This window comes from Syngnathus acus, chromosome 1, assembly GCF_901709675.1.
Source record: "Syngnathus acus chromosome 1, fSynAcu1.2, whole genome shotgun sequence".
NCBI lineage: Eukaryota > Metazoa > Chordata > Actinopteri > Syngnathiformes > Syngnathidae > Syngnathus > Syngnathus acus.
The window spans coordinates 4,113,083-4,129,644 of NC_051087.1; the positions used below are offsets into that span (position 1 = coordinate 4,113,083).

General features: G+C 40.9%; 4 protein-coding genes and 2 long non-coding RNA genes across 7 annotated transcripts in view; 2 read left to right on the top strand and 4 right to left on the bottom strand.

The window, feature by feature from the left end:
- Positions 1-16,562, bottom strand: part of LOC119121608 — a 408,423-nt gene that overhangs the window by 338,704 nt on the left and 53,157 nt on the right. The window lies entirely within an intron of this gene.
- Positions 386-1,431, bottom strand: LOC119130083. The gene is made up of 4 exons (XR_005099359.1): positions 1,400-1,431; positions 1,143-1,250; positions 693-881; positions 386-596 (listed from the first exon to the last, which is right to left on the bottom strand). It is a non-coding gene; the product is annotated as an uncharacterized LOC119130083 (long non-coding RNA).
- On the bottom strand, positions 5,527-7,438 carry ccdc86 (coiled-coil domain containing 86). Its single transcript, XM_037263160.1, has 4 exons — positions 6,534-7,438; positions 6,228-6,357; positions 6,077-6,151; positions 5,527-5,915 (listed from the first exon to the last, which is right to left on the bottom strand). The coding sequence occupies exons 1-4, from the start codon at positions 7,340-7,342 to the stop codon at positions 5,742-5,744; spliced, it is 1,188 nt and encodes a 395-aa protein (XP_037119055.1). The 5' UTR covers positions 7,343-7,438; the 3' UTR covers positions 5,527-5,741.
- Positions 7,576-12,494, top strand: glb1 (galactosidase, beta 1). Its single transcript, XM_037262715.1, has 16 exons — positions 7,576-7,828; positions 8,542-8,711; positions 8,831-8,981; positions 9,214-9,274; positions 9,357-9,451; positions 9,612-9,792; positions 9,868-9,926; positions 10,125-10,246; positions 10,456-10,496; positions 10,572-10,684; positions 10,760-10,834; positions 10,957-11,046; positions 11,178-11,291; positions 11,390-11,521; positions 11,737-11,976; positions 12,072-12,494. The coding sequence occupies exons 1-16, from the start codon at positions 7,622-7,624 to the stop codon at positions 12,321-12,323; spliced, it is 2,103 nt and encodes a 700-aa protein (XP_037118610.1). The 5' UTR covers positions 7,576-7,621; the 3' UTR covers positions 12,324-12,494.
- On the top strand, positions 12,833-16,471 carry cldnd1b (claudin domain containing 1b). Of its 2 annotated transcripts, none has more exons than XM_037263392.1 (5): positions 12,833-12,972; positions 13,486-13,805; positions 13,983-14,090; positions 14,477-14,614; positions 15,621-16,471. In XM_037263392.1, exons 2-5 carry the CDS (start codon positions 13,520-13,522, stop codon positions 15,839-15,841), a joined length of 753 nt encoding a protein of 250 aa, XP_037119287.1. In that variant the 5' UTR covers positions 12,833-12,972; positions 13,486-13,519; the 3' UTR covers positions 15,842-16,471. The 2 variants fall into 2 exon arrangements, with proteins under 2 accessions (XP_037119287.1, XP_037119295.1); XM_037263400.1 differs by having other exon boundaries at positions 12,871-12,972; positions 13,495-13,805.
- Positions 13,970-15,640, bottom strand: LOC119130103. The gene is made up of 2 exons (XR_005099367.1): positions 15,551-15,640; positions 13,970-14,654 (listed from the first exon to the last, which is right to left on the bottom strand). It is a non-coding gene; the product is annotated as an uncharacterized LOC119130103 (long non-coding RNA).

The following is a 16,562-nucleotide window of genomic DNA, read 5'->3' on the forward strand; positions in this document are numbered from 1 at the left end:
CAGTGTTTTATGAAACTGTTTTCAAGCACACCACTTGTGTTCAAATAAAGTGGATTTCTGACAAACAACAAATTGTCACAGAAATCATTCACATATAACTCGTTTTGGAATGGTTTTAGTATAAAAGAGAAGCACAGTTGGCCTTCAGTTAAAAAGAAATAATAATTTTGCATCGCTGACTCTTTTTGGAGGACTTTAATCAGTATCAATAACTTTAAAAGCTCGTTGGTGAGTTGAACATTTTCAGGCAATCACTCAGGACGGCTTGTCAATCTTAAAACAGAAAAGTAAGTAGCCCTTTTGTGTGTTTGATCCACAGTCAAAAGGAAAAAAAAAAAAAAAAAAAAGAATGATAAGGCACCTTTATGAAAATAACATTTTCTCCTCGTAATAACAATCAGTCAGTCCTTTTTCACACAGACGGACGGGAGGCAAATACTAATCTTGCGAGCTAATTGAAAGGCGATCCTCTTCTCGTAGTAGGCGCATTCGTTCACAAAGAACGGGTAGGCCTCCTCGCCCTCGTACTTAACCGTCTCGCCATTGAACGACTGGAAAATGGGATCCCCGGCACGGAGAAGCTTGAAGTCGTTGTCCTGCAAAATGACAGAGGACAGTACTTAGAAAAATTTGCATAGATCTCCAGAATTAAATCCAAGATGGTGATCATTTGGAGGAAAGTTGTGATGTACCTGTAGCTGGGGATGAATAGCAGCGATGATCTCGTCGGTGGTGGGATCTCTTGGGTAGTCGAGGACGCCTGTTTGACAGTAGGCCTCTACTTCACCACCCTCGAACGTACTTCCTGTTAGATTGACAACAGCCTCAGCGCTTTCCACTTTTGGTTGTTTAATCTTTGCAGATTCCCATCAACGAGGTGACTGAGAATATACACAGACACACAAAATATATATTTTTAATATTCCCTTTATCACACAATTTTTAAAACTTTACATTTTGGGTCGGTCCAATTTTTAACTCAAGTGTTTTAAGGGTGTCATACTTTTGCAACATTGAGATATTTTTTCCTTCTGATTTTTGTGTCTTGAAAATTTCAAATTTTTCACCTAATTCAACTGAAAATAATGTTCATGTTTTTTTTTTATTATTCTTTCTTCCCTAATTCAATTGTGTGAGCTCACCAGAATTAAATTTCTCAAGCCAATCCATGATGAGATCCAGCGTTTCCGTCACCATGTTGTAAACGTCTGCTCTGACCACTCCGGTGGGTTGAGGTCCGACCTCCAACGCTGTACATGACGAGAAACCGTCATAAGGCAGGAATTGAAATCCATACAATTCAAATGTTCAATTCTAGAAAAATAAGGTGATACTCTGAAATTTGGAACACCCCAGAAATTGTTAAAACAATTGAATATGTTAAAGCGTACGCACTTACAAAAACCATGTTTACCCACAGATTCAAGTGAGTAGGCCTCTGGAAGTGTCGTGTTAAACTGGATTGCTCTCACAGGCCCAAATGTTGTTTTATCCTGAGAGAAAAAAAATAATGCAAAATTTTGTAATTATTTGGGTTGTTGATCACATGATATTCACTGGACTAGTAAGAAAATAGCATTTGTACCAGACAACAGTATCAATAACACACAAATATTTGAATGTTATCTGGCCAAGTTAGTTATATATTCCTCTTGCACTATCATTAAGATACATGTCTATAATTTATTATATTAATATAATAATAAATATTATTGTGCGCCAATATTTAATTTAATATTAGGTATATTAATAATAATTATTATATTTATTCATTTATTCTACCCAGATTTTTGTGTTATATACCATTCCCCAAGATGAATATTAATATATATTTTTTGCCATTGCATTTGAAATTGTCAACCTATATCGTTAACTGATATAATGGAAATGATCTACTGGTTTTGACAAAACAAAAGTCATGAAATTTAGCACACCTTTGCATAAATTTATTATTCGTTTTCCTCAATGAATCCCATTTAAATAAGTTACAATAGCTATACAATATTGCCTTTCCATATTTTCAGTCACACGTACATATTTATAAATGGCAGTAGAAACTATGGGGAAAAAAATACTTGAACACGGTACAATAATCGACATATGTTAAAGTCTTGGTTAAAAATATTTTTCTCTTTTCAATGACAACAATAAAACACGCCATCATCCGGATCTTTGTTTCGACCAGTCAACGTGCATTTGGTGACATTTTAAATTAAATCAACAAAGCCAGTGTATTTACATGGTGTAGAGTTTAAGGAGTGCCACGCAGAGGTGACTTAGGAGAACCCAGTTCACGCGGGTTGACATGACAGCGGCGCTTGTCGTCGTTGGGTTGTTAGCATTTGTTGTTGCTCCAGTGTTTCCAGCTGTGGTTGCAGCATTGCCGGTCGCAGCGTTACCAGCTGTGGTCGCAGCGTTACCAGTTGTGGTTGCAGCATTGCCAGTTGCTACGTTTCCAGCTGTAGTTGCGGCATTGCCGGTTGCCGCATTGCCAGCTGTGGTTGCAGCGTTACCAGCTGTGGTTGCAGCATTGCCAGCTGTGGTTGCAGCATTGCCAGTCACGGCGTTACCGGCTGTGGTCACGGCATTGCTGGTCACAGCATTGGGCGTAGTGAGGGCAGTTGTCTGAGCATTTATGGATGCTGTGAAATACAACAAAATAATCAGACATGAGTTTGTATATCATCCTCAATAGATGTGAAGTGCAGGAATAAAAGCTTACCAGCTGTGGTTGCAGCGTTACCAGTTGTGGTTGCAGCATTGCCGGTCGCAGCGTTACCAGCTGTGGTCGCAGCGTTACCAGTTGTGGTTGCAGCATTGCCAGTTGCTACGTTTCCAGCTGTAGTTGCGGCATTGCCGGTTGCCGCATTGCCAGCTGTGGTTGCAGCGTTACCAGCTGTGGTTGCAGCATTGCCAGCTGTGGTTGCAGCATTGCCAGTCACGGCGTTACCGGCTGTGGTCACGGCATTGCTGGTCACAGCATTGGGCGTAGTGAGGGCAGTTGTCTGAGCATTTATGGATGCTGTGAAATACAACAAAATAATCAGACATGAGTTTGTATATCATCCTCAATAGACGTGAAGTGCAGGAATAAAAGCTTACCGATGAGCAGGAGTTGGAGCAGGATTAGCAAGAGCATTTTTTTCAGCAAATGAAATCTCACAAGTATATACCTAAAAACAAAAAAGGAAGAATGATGTTAATTTTAAAAATTGCGCAAGAAAAATTAAAAGAAAAATGGTCAGGGTTAAAAACAAGTTCTGTATATAGAATGTAACTTGTAATATAAAAGTAAAGTAAATACTTTTTTTAGTAAAGTCCAAACATTATACACATTTTCATGAGAAAGAAAATGGTACATGGAAGAAGTCTTTCTTCAAATGACAATGAAATTGAAATGGTAGTAGAAGAAATTCAAAACTAAACGAGTGAAGCTTTAACACTACGAGGGAAAAAAAGATACAAAGCTATTGGATTTAACAGGAGAGCAACTCGGAAATATATGGCAGTATTGTGAGGAAAAATATGTAGTGATTAAAAAAATGTCATACACTTGAAAAATAGCATTTTTACAAAAAAAAAAAACATGAGGGAAAAAAATCTCAAATGTTTGCATATAAAGCAAAAAAAAATCTATGTCTAGTCATTAATAATAATAATAATAAATTATATTTATAACGCACTTTATATTCGGGGGTATCTCAAAGTGCTACATGGCAGATAAAAAACAAGAAAACAAAACAAGGACAAGTATAAAACAACTGGACGACATTAGTATTATTAATAATAATAAAAACATGTCTTTCTTTTCTACAGAAATATGAAAACATGGTAACGGTAAAAAAAAAATATATATATATACTTACGCAGTGTTGACTTGTGTTTCTGCGTCTTGGATGACTTGAAGCCTGGTGTGTCTGATTGTGTGTGACTTTGACCTCTTTATAGGCCTGGTGACGGCCACCAAAACATGTATCGTGATCATTCCTTCCACCTTGCTCACCTTCGTCCTTTTCTTTTAGGGTTCATCGCATCATTGTGGCGTGGCCCCCTTGCAAAGCAAACAAGTGTGTAAAAAGACGCACTTGTACGCCAGCACCGTGCTGACAATGCCGTCATCGCAGATTCCAGGACGCTTGTCTACAGAGGACATTTGCGGAATGAGCAAAAAAAGGTGGGGACGCCTTTGTCCGCACCTGTCATGCATGATATCACACGTCCATCCATCCATTCACACCTCTTGATGTGTTTACGCACGTCATTGTGTTGCTGGCCGCAGGTTGGAGCGAAACTTGTCACAATGGTAACTGGCATTACAAATTATTGATAATTCCAGAGATTCTGGTGTTTAGGAATGCTGTTTACAAGTTCTAAATGGGTGGAGTTAGATAAGATAAGATAAGAAAGGGAGTTATTGATAATTCCAGAGATTCTGGTGTTTAGAAATGCTGTTTACAAGTTCTAAATGGGTGGAGTTAGATAAGATAAGATAAGATAAGAAAGGGAGTTTTCTAAATTTAAGCCCAGTTATGTAAAACAATAAACACTACAGTGACATTTGAGCTTAATGTATTCCAGAAAATAAAGTTTGATTCTTAAAAAGAGTTACTTTTTATAAGAAAAAATAGCACTATGCAATATTTCAGTTTTTGAAAAGAGACACAATCAAGTAGTCACAAAATACAAGTGCAAATATTTATTTTGTGACAATTTCAGCCTCTATTGAAGAAAAGTAAAGAGGAGTAAATTCACTAAAACTGAGTTTTTATTTTTTTTGAAAAGGTTTACAAGCAATTTGAGGGACTTGTACAAAATGTTCAATATAAAACATAAATTATACTTGACCAAATGACTCAATTTGTCAAATAGTTTGCGGATAATAAAGCCATGAAAATAAAAACAGTTTGGTAAAATTGAGAATCAGAAACTTTTAATTGTATTGGTCTGCAAATATTTTCAAGATGACTAATTGATTCTAATGACGACAACAAACATATTTTATAGTGTACCCACCAACAATATCACTGCCCAAAATTGCGTTAGTGATCAAATAACTATAATAATAAAAGGCGTAACTCTGATAACAATCACATATGGTGACGCAGGAGTCTGACATCCGTGGAAAAGAACATTCATTCTGACTGACGAAGCTGAAGTTTGATGTAACATAACATGGGTTGTGCGGGCAGTGAGAATTTCTGCAACTTTACCTTTAGGATCAAGTGGACCGTTCAGATATGATAAGACACTTCATTACGTTATTGTGGCCATATTTTTTTTAATCCATTGTGTTACATTTGTTAAACATAGATACTTCCAAGCTAAATATATAATGCATGTTTTAAAACATCATTTTACAAGTATGCTAAATGTTTAAACCACGCATGATGTTACTGTGGCTTTGTGGTAGTGACCAAGTATTGTTTGACGCGGTACAATGTAAAAAAAAAAACTTGATGTTCATCTGTTATTGCTAAACTGTGAATTATGGATGTATGCTGGCAAATGGAAAAAAGAGTCATGCACTTCAGGGATAACTTCATTTAATAGAAAGGTCTGCAAGTAGAAAAATCACTGGGCGAAACCAAACTTGAGGGACATGTACAGCAGCAATTGCATTATTTGTGCAGAATATTTTCAATGTTTTGCTTCCCACTGTCAAAAAGAAAGCTTTAAAGCTCTTGTGTACATAGGTCCTCTGTCCAAAATAAATGCAGGGGAGAAACAAAATGGAGACGTCTTTAAATCAGATTTTCGCTTTTGTTGTTTTTTGCTCGCTTAGCTTTGTTGTTGTTTTTTTGGTTCTGCTTCTTCTCGTTGTTGTTGGACTTTTCCAGCAGTGCAAGTGTGTCGCGCTTCTCGATCTTCCTCAACTGCTTCTTCCTCATCCTCTTGAGCTTTGCCGTGTTTCGGATCTACCAACAAAAAAGCAGATTATTTAAAATATCATGCTGCAAACACTTTAGTTGTATTTTGTAGTACTGCAAGAATTTAATGACTGTTCATATTGATTATACGAGTTGAATTCCTGTCTAAATATTGTGACATTCAGCACAGGGGTTAAGCGAGTACGTACCACTTCCACGACCTCCGCTTTGCGTTCGTTCTCCTCGCGCCGCTTCAAGTTCTCCTCTCGCCGTTTCCGCTTTTCCTGTGGAGGCAGCGGGTCACAGGGAAGTGAATAAGATTAGAAGATATTGTTTTTTTTTTGTTTTTTTTGTACATACCTCTTTCGCTTGGGCTTTCTGATCTTTTAGTTCCGACGAGTACTTCTGCACCAGTTGCTTCTCTCGCTTGGCCTGCATCTTTTTCTCCCAGGAGGTGCACAGCGCCGCATCTCGCACTAACGCAGAGAACCTACACAAACACAATTAATAAAACAAATGTACAAAATAACTGATTGGCAAAACATGTTCAGACACAAATTGACAAATGACTGGATAGCGTGCGTTATTTTGTTTTATTTTAAAGAAGCGTCCAACGCAGATATTATGTACATGCTAATGCATAATAATAAAGTTATAAAACGTCACCTCTGTTTGTTGCGGTTCTTCCACACTCGTCCTGATTTTGGCTTCCCCAGAGGAATCACTACAGTCTTTTTCACATTAGTTCCCCGGCGAGGCTTCTTCTTAGGGGGTTGCGACTCCGTTTTAGGGGGTTGCGATTTCGTCTTTGGGGGTCGCGACTCCGTCTGAGGAGGTTGCGACTCCGTCTGAGGAGGTTGCGACTCCGTCTTTGGGGGTCGCGACTCCGTCTTTGGGGGTCGCGACTCCGTCTGAGGAGATTGCGACTCCGTCTGAGGAGATTGCGACTCCGTCTGAGGAGATTGCGACTCCGTCTGAGGAGGTTGCGACTCCGTCTGAGGAGGTTGCGACTCCGTCTGAGGAGATTGCGACTCCGTCTGAGGAGGTTGCGACTCCGTCTGAGGGGTCGCTGGTGCTCTTTCTACTGGAGCGGTTGTGGGTACTGTGTCAACCTCTGCTGCAGCGTCTGTACGAGGCTCAGGCTCCGGTTCGACACCTACGGCGGGCTTTTCCACCGTCTCCGATTCACCACACACTGCGGGCTTCTCCTGTACCGTTTCTTGGACGACACTCGCAGTAGGATTCTCCTCAACCGGCTTCGGTGCCTGTTCCTCCAGCTCATTCTGTTCTGTTATTACGGACCTTCTGGTCCTCCTGCTGGGAGTCCTTACCGGAGTTTCAGAGCTTTGGAGTGCGTAGGGGCGACGCACCACTCGGCCGCTTCGGGTCCGCGTGGTCATGGGCGGTGGGTCCTGGCCGTCTTCCACTACGTTCCCCGGTTTAGAAGCGTTGCTCACATCATTGCTTTTCGACATGTTTTCCTACGCCACTCTTAATTCTCTCTTCCCACGTGTGAAGTCAACTGAAGTTGACTCGGTAGTGGTTGCGGTGCCTACTTCCGTGTTATTGTAAACAACGTGTCTTTTCGCTACCGCCACCTTCTGGTTGGAGGACGAACTACAAACATCTCTGCGTAACAAAAATACAGCTCGTTTTTCTTCGTCGCTTTCAAACGCTGCCCCATTTAAGTAGTCAATGCAATGCTGCCGTCTTTTGGCCAAAAAGCGTCATTACAACATGAAATACGGCATCACATGATTAGAACTTCCGCACCACAAGATGCCGTAGAACGACTTCGTCTCTCTGCTTGCACATGCAAGGAAACCCAATTTGAGTATCGTAACAAGAAACAAACGCTTTCATGTAGTTCAAGAAGAACCTGGAAAGGTTATTGCGGAGGAATAGTCATGTCGCTGCTGGGTCTCACAAGATTTCTCCTACTGCTGCTCGTCGGACTGTCGGTAAGAATCTTTTTTTTATTTATTTTTTATTTAATATACTCTCTACTTTTTTCTTGTCAAGAATAGCACACATGCTTTTTCCAACTAAAAATAATTTGTTTAAATTTACGCAAAAGGATCACGATTTCAAGGTGTTTTCTTTTCTGTACACAAGCGTGGCAGCGCCTCTGTTTACGACGGCGGCGACGTAACCCGAATCTGCACGTAACCTGGAACCAGTGTAGATTATCACTAACCTGCGCTCACATCGTAATTACAAAATTGACGATAAAAAAAATGCTAAAAATTCAAATACCATACCACAATTTATAATTAACAAGATCTATAATCAATCTGTTTATTAGATTCTCAAGATAATGTATGTAGCAATGGTGAACCGACGCATTTCCCACTTTGCTTGTAAAAGTCCCATTGTATATAATGGTATGGTTTTAAAAAATAAAATAAAAAAAAGTCAAAATGCCTGGCATCTAAAACGGATGGATTCCTTCTTAAAATGTCTTTTTTCCCCATTTGTCACATTTGAATATAGTCATGACTGACCTTGTGTTGACTACCTGACTCAGCTGACACTTTAAAAGTCTTGAGTCATATTCAAGTCAACTGACACGCTGTTAAAAGAATGAACGTCAAGCAAATGAGTTATTTATCGTTGAGGGAGCACGTGCTTGGCAATAAAGAATCCATAAACAATGTTTTTTGTGTGTTCACAGGCAGCCGCTCCTCCGTCCTTCCAAATTGACTACCAGAACGACTGCTTCCGCAAAGATGGAGAGAAGTTCCGCTACATCTCGGGCAGCATCCACTATAGCAGGATCCCAAGAGCCTACTGGAAGGACCGGCTGCTCAAGATGTACATGGCTGGCTTGAATGCCATCCAGACGTACGTGACCGTGTTGTTGAATCATGTGCCGAAGTTGCCGGATTGTGTCAGTAGAAATAGCTCCATGTTATTCTTTGATATGTTTTAAATAATACAGCTGCAACATTTTCCCGCTACAGATATATTCCATGGAACTTCCACGAGGACTCCCCAGGCATTTACGACTTCAGCGGCGATCGAGATTTGGAACATTTCCTTCAACTGGCTCAGGATGTCGGTCTGCTGGTCATCCTTCGACCAGGGCCTTATATTTGCGCCGAGTGGGACATGGTGAGAGAAATTCCATCCATTCCAGCCAAACACAACAGGACAAATCAACCTGCATAAAAAAAGCAGTCCAACTACTTTAATTGCCCTGAAAACAACAACAAAAATTACGCTTCTTTGACAGCAACAAATTGATTTAAAAACAAATAGATTTGTATTGAATGTATTAAGGTAAGGTATCAGTGGCTAAAACAATAATAACATAAAATAAAAATATACAATATGTGTCCACCAGGGAGGACTACCTGCCTGGCTTCTCCAAAAGAAAGACATTGTGCTGCGCTCTTCAGATCCAGGTGAAAATCCTAGCGTAGCAGTCATGTGTATGTGTGTGTGTTTTGAAGAACACAGCATTAACCACACTATCAACTGTTTCAGATTACATAGCGGCAGTGGATCGCTGGATGGGCAGGTTGCTTCCGATGATGAAGCCTTTCCTCTATCAGAATGGCGGCCCCATCATCAGTGTGCAGGTAGTTTAGTGTCTTGTCTGTTTCGATGAAAACGTTCAGTAGGGATGGGCTTGATATTAGGAATTGAATTTATGGCATTGATTTATAATTGTGTTGAAAAACCGATTCACACGACAGTTCCACATATTGATGACGGGATTTTTAACACCTTGCTGTTCAGGTGGAGAATGAATACGGCAGCTATTTCACTTGCGACTACAACTACATGCGTCACCTCTACAAGCTGATGCGGTCCTACCTGGGCCACGACGTGGTGCTGTTCACTACCGACGGCGCCTCGATCGGTTTCCTCAAATGCGGCGCCATCCAAGGCGTTTACGCCACCGTCGACTTTGGGCCAGGTTGGTCAGCGGCCGGGTGACGCGAGGCCAGACTAAAAACCTGATGGTGTTTTTTTTTTTATTCCTTAATTTCAGGTTCCAATGTGTCAGCAGCGTTTGCTACGCAACGATTCGCAGAACCTCGTGGACCTTTGGCAAGCATTTATTTTGTCTTAGTCTACACTTTGGTTCTTTATATTCTGCTCTAATGAAGGTATTACTGTGTTTTTTATCTCAGCGGGGAAATATTTGTGATAAGAGTGATTTGAGTTATGAGTATGAGAATTAAAAGTACCACTAATTCAAGCCTTTTTTTTTTTTAAAGAAAGTTTTTCCCTCTTCTGCCCCTCCAGGTGAATTCTGAGTACTACACTGGCTGGCTGGATCACTGGGGGTTGCCTCACTCCACTGTCTCTGTCAAAAAGGTGGCCGTGACCCTCAACGAGATCCTGGTAATGGGTGCCAACGTCAACCTGTGAGTCCTTTTTTTTTTTATTAATCTGGTAGTGAATTTGTGTATATGAAGATGTATCAGGACAACAAAGTAATACATGAGTTTAAAGTAACAAGTGCAATATCAATAGGTTAAGAAATGAATAAAGTCATCATGAAAAACAAATACTGTAGTATAAATGCCAATTGTAACATCTTTATAGTCTTGGAAATCATTTTGTCTCCTGACAGATACATGTTTATTGGCGGGACCAATTTTGGATACTGGAATGGTCAGTACATATACGTATATAAAAGTTATTAATAACACAGCTTTGATGGCGTCTGATCACGTTTGAACCCCCCAGGTGCCAATTTGCCCTACGCCGCTCAACCGACCAGTTACGACTACAACGCTCCGCTCACTGAGGCCGGCGACCTCACCGAGAAATACTTTGCAATCCGGGAGGTGATCAAAATGGTACGTTAATGGGAATTACATTGCAATATTGTTGGTGTAACATGTGAAGAAACTCACATATTTCCTCTTAAACAGTACCGCAAAATACCCGAAGGGCTCGTCCCGCCATCAAGTCCAAAGTTTGCATATGATGCCGTTAAAATGCAGCAGGTAGGCACACAATCTCATGATAGTACGTTGCAATGACGGAACTAGTAGCCGTTTGGCAGGTAGTTAATTAATCAAAAAGAGGTTTCAAACACAAGTGATATAACTCGCTTCTATCACGACAGCTCCAGACGGTGTCTGAAGCTTTAGATACCATCTCCTTCTCTGGTCCAGTGGAGAGCATGTTCCCTCAGACGTTCATTGACCTCAACCAGGTATCTCCTCATGCATTACTAGTTGTTTAAAAAATCTTTCTGTATTAAAAAGAAAAAAATCTCCAAGCAAGACCAAAGGATGGCTAGATTTGTCTTCTTGCTTAAAATGGCCTCTCTGTGCTGTCCTGTAGGCGTTTGGCTATGTGCTCTACAGGACTGAGCTGCCAATGAACTGCAGCACTCCCACGCCGCTATCATCGCCCCTGAACGGGGTCCATGATCGAGCGTATGTGTCTGTAGATGGAGTAAGTTAGCGGTGAACCTCCACCGTTAGCGATAGGAATCAAACCGTGGCGCAAATCTTTGAATGATTGACACTGATTCACACTGACTTTATTTCAAGGTTGCTTCTGGGATTCTGGAGAGGAACAAAGTTTTAAGCATTAACGTGACAGGCAAAGCTGGCAGTCAACTTGACGTCTTGGTGGAGAATATGGGCCGGATCAACTATGGAAAAGGCATCAATGATTTCAAGGTTTTTAATTGTTTATAAAAATTCCATTCATGAGCTTTTACAATTTTATTTCATTCGTTTTATTGAACTATAATAATGTTTGTGAGCAACCAGAGTTTGTTAGATCTGGAGTTTTTTTTTTTATAGGACTGAGGAGGCATCTACAGTATTTGAGCAAATGTGGTAATCTGAAAGTAGGAAATGACACAATTATTTCATGTGCTGATTTTGCACAGGGCCTTGTGAGCAACCTGACGTTGAACAACGTCGTGCTCAAAGGGTGGACCATGTACAGCCTCAGTATCGACCAAGCGGTCGCCCAGGGCCTCTTTTGGGAAACAAAGCCCACGTCGGCCACCCCACTTCCTCCCACTGCCCTGTCACTTCCGGCCTTCTACGGAGGAACTTTCATCATTCCCAGCGGCATCCCGGATCTACCTCAAGACACCTTCATCAGCATGCCCAAATGGCGAAAGGCACGCTACGCTTAAACTGTCATCTGTCTGTCATTGATTCTCACTGTAGTATGTGGGCTCCTAACCTTCAGTCCATATTTTGTTGTTCTCCTCAGGGGCAGGTTTGGATCAACGGTTTCAATTTGGGACGCTATTGGTCGGCGCAAGGCCCTCAGTTGACTCTTTTCGTCCCGGCAAGCATCCTCAGCACTGATTTTCCCAACAATGTGACAATCCTGGAGCTGGAGGTGAGCCCGTGCCTTTTAGGACCATGCACGGTGGAGTTCACAACCATGCCCATCCTGAACGCAACGGTGCACAGCGACCACAGGCAACGCTGGCCGATGTTTAGAAAGGATTTGCTTTAACAAAAAAGGGAGAATGTGGTATCTTACTGAAATCACCATGTGATTTGTGACTGATTGTAGTCTTTTCATGATTTGTGACTGACCTGTGTCAAAGTGTCTGAAATGCTTGATCACACCTTGGTATTTTAAGGTTTTTAATCAGTATTTTGCCAAAATAATAGTTTTTAATGCCAAAAACACAACAGTGAAAAACACTTTTACACTGGCCAATGTTTTTTTTTAAAAATTATATTTAATGTAATTTAGATTTTTTTAAATGTATGCACTGCCTCTTAATAAAAATGAAGGATACTTCACAATGCTTTTCTTTTTTCTTTTTTTGTCGGTGTACTCAACTACTGTTGATACTTCACCATAAACAATAGCAATATTCCCAAATTATGCTTACCTTAGAATATATAATGTTCTGATGCTCTGTAGTTTATGTTCTGTAGTTTATATTCAACAGGAGAGATGTCTCTATTTTTTAATTTTATCACCTTTCTTTTCCTTGCTTTTCCTTTGGCATGATCCAATTTTCTCCGTTAGGTGGCAGTGTTATCTTTCACACCTGTTGCGAATAGGCGAAGAAGAAGAAGGCGCAGAAGAAGAAAAGTCTGCCCGATCGGTTTCCGGAACAGGAGAAACCGCCCTTTTGTTCAGAAATGAGGTAATAGATACAAATTATAAATGATGTAAATTTTTTGTCACGTCATGAAATGTCAAAAAAAATGTTAAAAAGATTCAACGCAGATTGAAATGAGATAACGAATCACCTTTGGAGGATTCTTCGATAACCATGACCTATACCTCAGGCTAAGTTGCTAACAAGCGACTTTCGAGCCTTTTTTCCGTTATTCAGTTTTAAAATCAAATACCTTTGTCCTCGTTAGTAAGAGCATTTAACGCACGAGCACACGTAAGTAGGAAAACGACGAGTGAGGCAAAGCCGCAGTATTTGGCATTACCAGTACTAGTCGTGATGTTGACGTCACTAGCATTTGTTGTCATACACAAGTTCTCAGCTGGCATACAGTTTTGCCTCGCGATAATATAGTTAATTTAAATGCGGCCATAACAGACTTATCTTGCTGATATCACATTGTTATAAATCTGCCTTGTCATATGTGAAATTTCTTGTTTCCTTATCCCATTATGTATTTGTCTCTTGAAACTCCGCTAGTGTTTACAGCCAGGAAGCACTTTGACTAGTGACCATGGTGGATAACCGCTATGCCACAGCCCTGGTCATCGGCGCCGTGCTGAGCCTGCTGGCTGCTGTGTACCTCTCAGTGGCCGTGGGAACGCAGCATTGGTACCAGTACAGCAGCCCACCAGGCTCACATGACGGAAGCAACGCCTCATTGTTGGGAGATGACTCTGTTGACGGCGACTTTGACGAGAAGACGTCAAGCGAGACCTTGTATCGCCTCAATGGCACCATGGGACTGTGGTGGTGGTGCATCCTGGTGCCCAGCCAGTCTCACTGGTTCAAGGAGCCAGGTAGAAGTTATTAGAAATGTGTTTTAGTATTTATACTTGGTCACCCGTGTTAGGGTTAAAATGACCAAAATGATCTATTGGAGATTTTGCAAGAAAGAGGAATAATTATACAGAGCTAATATCTGATAGTGATTTTGAGTCTTGACCATTTGTTTCCCTTTTTTTTTTTTTTTTTAGATCCCATTTTTAAAAGGCAGTGTGAGCGTTTCACTCTTCCTCAGCAGTTCTTGCCAAAATACAAACACCCTGGAAACCACAATCGTGACGAGGACCTGCTAAGGACATGTACGTACGCCATGCTCCAATGTCCAATACAAAGTTTGTTAAATATTTGTGATCCAGTTTCTACCATTAAAAGCTAACTGATAATTAAATGATTTGAGTGTAGATTCTGGAATTTGTGGAACAGAGAAATACAAAATGCAAACCTTCTCTGCCTCTTCTTGTTAATTTTACTGCATCTTTTCCAGTTGACCTCAGTGCTGCCTGGCATGTGGCAGCACAATGTCATACTACGCTGAAGGCGTCCAGCTCTAAATTTTATTTTGCCTGTCGAGAACTGTATGACATAAAAGGATAGCTTAAAGATCTGCAGTATAGTGGGGACTCACTGTTATAGCCAACAATGCAATTGTCATTTAAGGGTCCTAATGTTTTAAATGTTGTTGCAGACTTGTGGAGGTGCCAGTTTCTCTTGCCTCTGGTATCGCTGGCCTTGGTGTTCCTGAGCGGCCTCATCGGCGTCTGCGCTTGCCTGTGCCGCAGCTTCACGCCCACCCTGGCTGTGGGAGTGCTTCATCTTCTCGCAGGTAAGAACACCGCTGGTAGCACCTCCACAAGGGGAAGTCACTGAAAGTCGCGCAAATTGCCAAAAAGTATTTATTGATTAATTTAAATGGATTTTGTCGTCCCTGCTGACATGAACTGCAAAAACATGGCTGTGAATAGAAAGGAGCTAGTTTGCCAAGCGCCTAATGTCATTTAGACCTGGTTACTGGATGTAATGTGCCTTATTTCTCTTTGGTCTATTTGATAAACACAATACCATCCAAGTTTTACTCAGCAGATTTGACCTTAAAGCTTTGCTTCTAGACATAAAATTACAGTTCACAATGATAATATAATATAATATATAAAAAAAAACCGAATTGTTTATTTGTTGTCATATTTGTATTATTTCATAAAACCCTGGCGTCAGGTCCCAGGGATTAACGTGCAAAAATAACTAAGAGTAAGGAAAAATAACATATATATAAAATAATGTGTGTGTATGTATGTATGTATGTATGTATGTATGTACGTATATACGTGTATGTACGTATATACGTGTATGTACGTATGTATATATATATAGATAGATATATATAGACTGATTTGAGGATTATTAGTAGTTATTAATAATCCTCAAATCAAGTCACTGAGTCATAAAACTGTTCCACAAAGATTAAAAGTGTCGCAGTATAAAGCGTAAGGAGTACGGTTCTTGACCTGCCCAATATGTGGAGTGCCTTGAGAACTTGAGAGCCCTTCACAGATGTCAACTAATGGAAGGAAGTAGCAAGGACAAAACATTATTATCATTCTACGAGTGCGCTAGATCGTCTTACCAGTGAATACGAAAGAGAATACGAGTGCATGCACCTTAAGATGGATCTCGTGGATCTCAAAATACCTGCTCAAACGGCTTTCCATAACACGGAACCGGGCAGCACAGCTTCACAAAAGGAAGAGCAAAGAGCTTTCACCTCCGAGAGATGGACAGTCAATGCGGCGGCGTCCCCATGGCTGACATCCATCCCTCCTCTTCCCCGTCAGCTTTGTGCTCTCTGGGCAGCGTGTGCTGCTTCCTGGCCGGCGTGGATCTCCTCCACCAGTACGTCAGGCGGCCCGACGGGGTGGAGTCATCGCTGGGCTGGTCCCTCTACCTCGCCCTCATCTCCTTCCCGCTGCAGATGATGGCGTCTGCCTTGTTCCTCTGGGCGGCTCGCAGCCACCGCAAGAACTACACGCGCATGATCGCCTACAGGGTGGCCTAAAATGGCGGCTCAGAGCAATCCAAAGAGTAAGGCGGACGGAGGATGTTTGTAGCCAATCATCGGAAGTGCTGACGCTTACACAACATCCATTTGTGGTAATCGCTTCTTGACTTAATTGCATCTATGTAGCCTTTCCTCTAAGAGTGCATGCTGTATTATTTATGAAGTTGTGGTGTCGCTGTGGAGATTGCCTTCTTTTAGTTGTCATCAGTTTCACTGCTGCTCTTCACCTTGCCATTAACTTTTTGTAAACTTAATCAAATTCACAATGCTTCAAGACATTTTTCTTTCGAAGTTTGTTTCTCTCCAGCCTTGCGTGTGTCGTGTTGACAAAACGTCACTCACTTGAATTGTAACCACTTTTATTGCGCTTAACGTTTATTATTGTAGTTAATCTCAGTCAAGTGATTCACGTTTGATAAGCCGCTTGAAATGTTGAGCGGTCGCAACTGTTGTCAATTCTGGTGTCTAAGTCTTTTAAAGCAGGTTCACATTTTGCGGATGGCAAAAAATTTGACTTTAGTGTACTCTTGGGGTCCAAAATAATTGTTGTTGAATATGTCAGTGTTTTATGAAACTGTTTTCAAGCACACCACTTGTGTTCAAATAAAGTGGATTTCTGACAAACAACAAATTGTCACAGAAATCATTCACATATAACTCGTTTTGGAATGGTTTTAGTATAAAAGAGAAGCACAGTTGGCCTTCAGTTGAAAAGAAA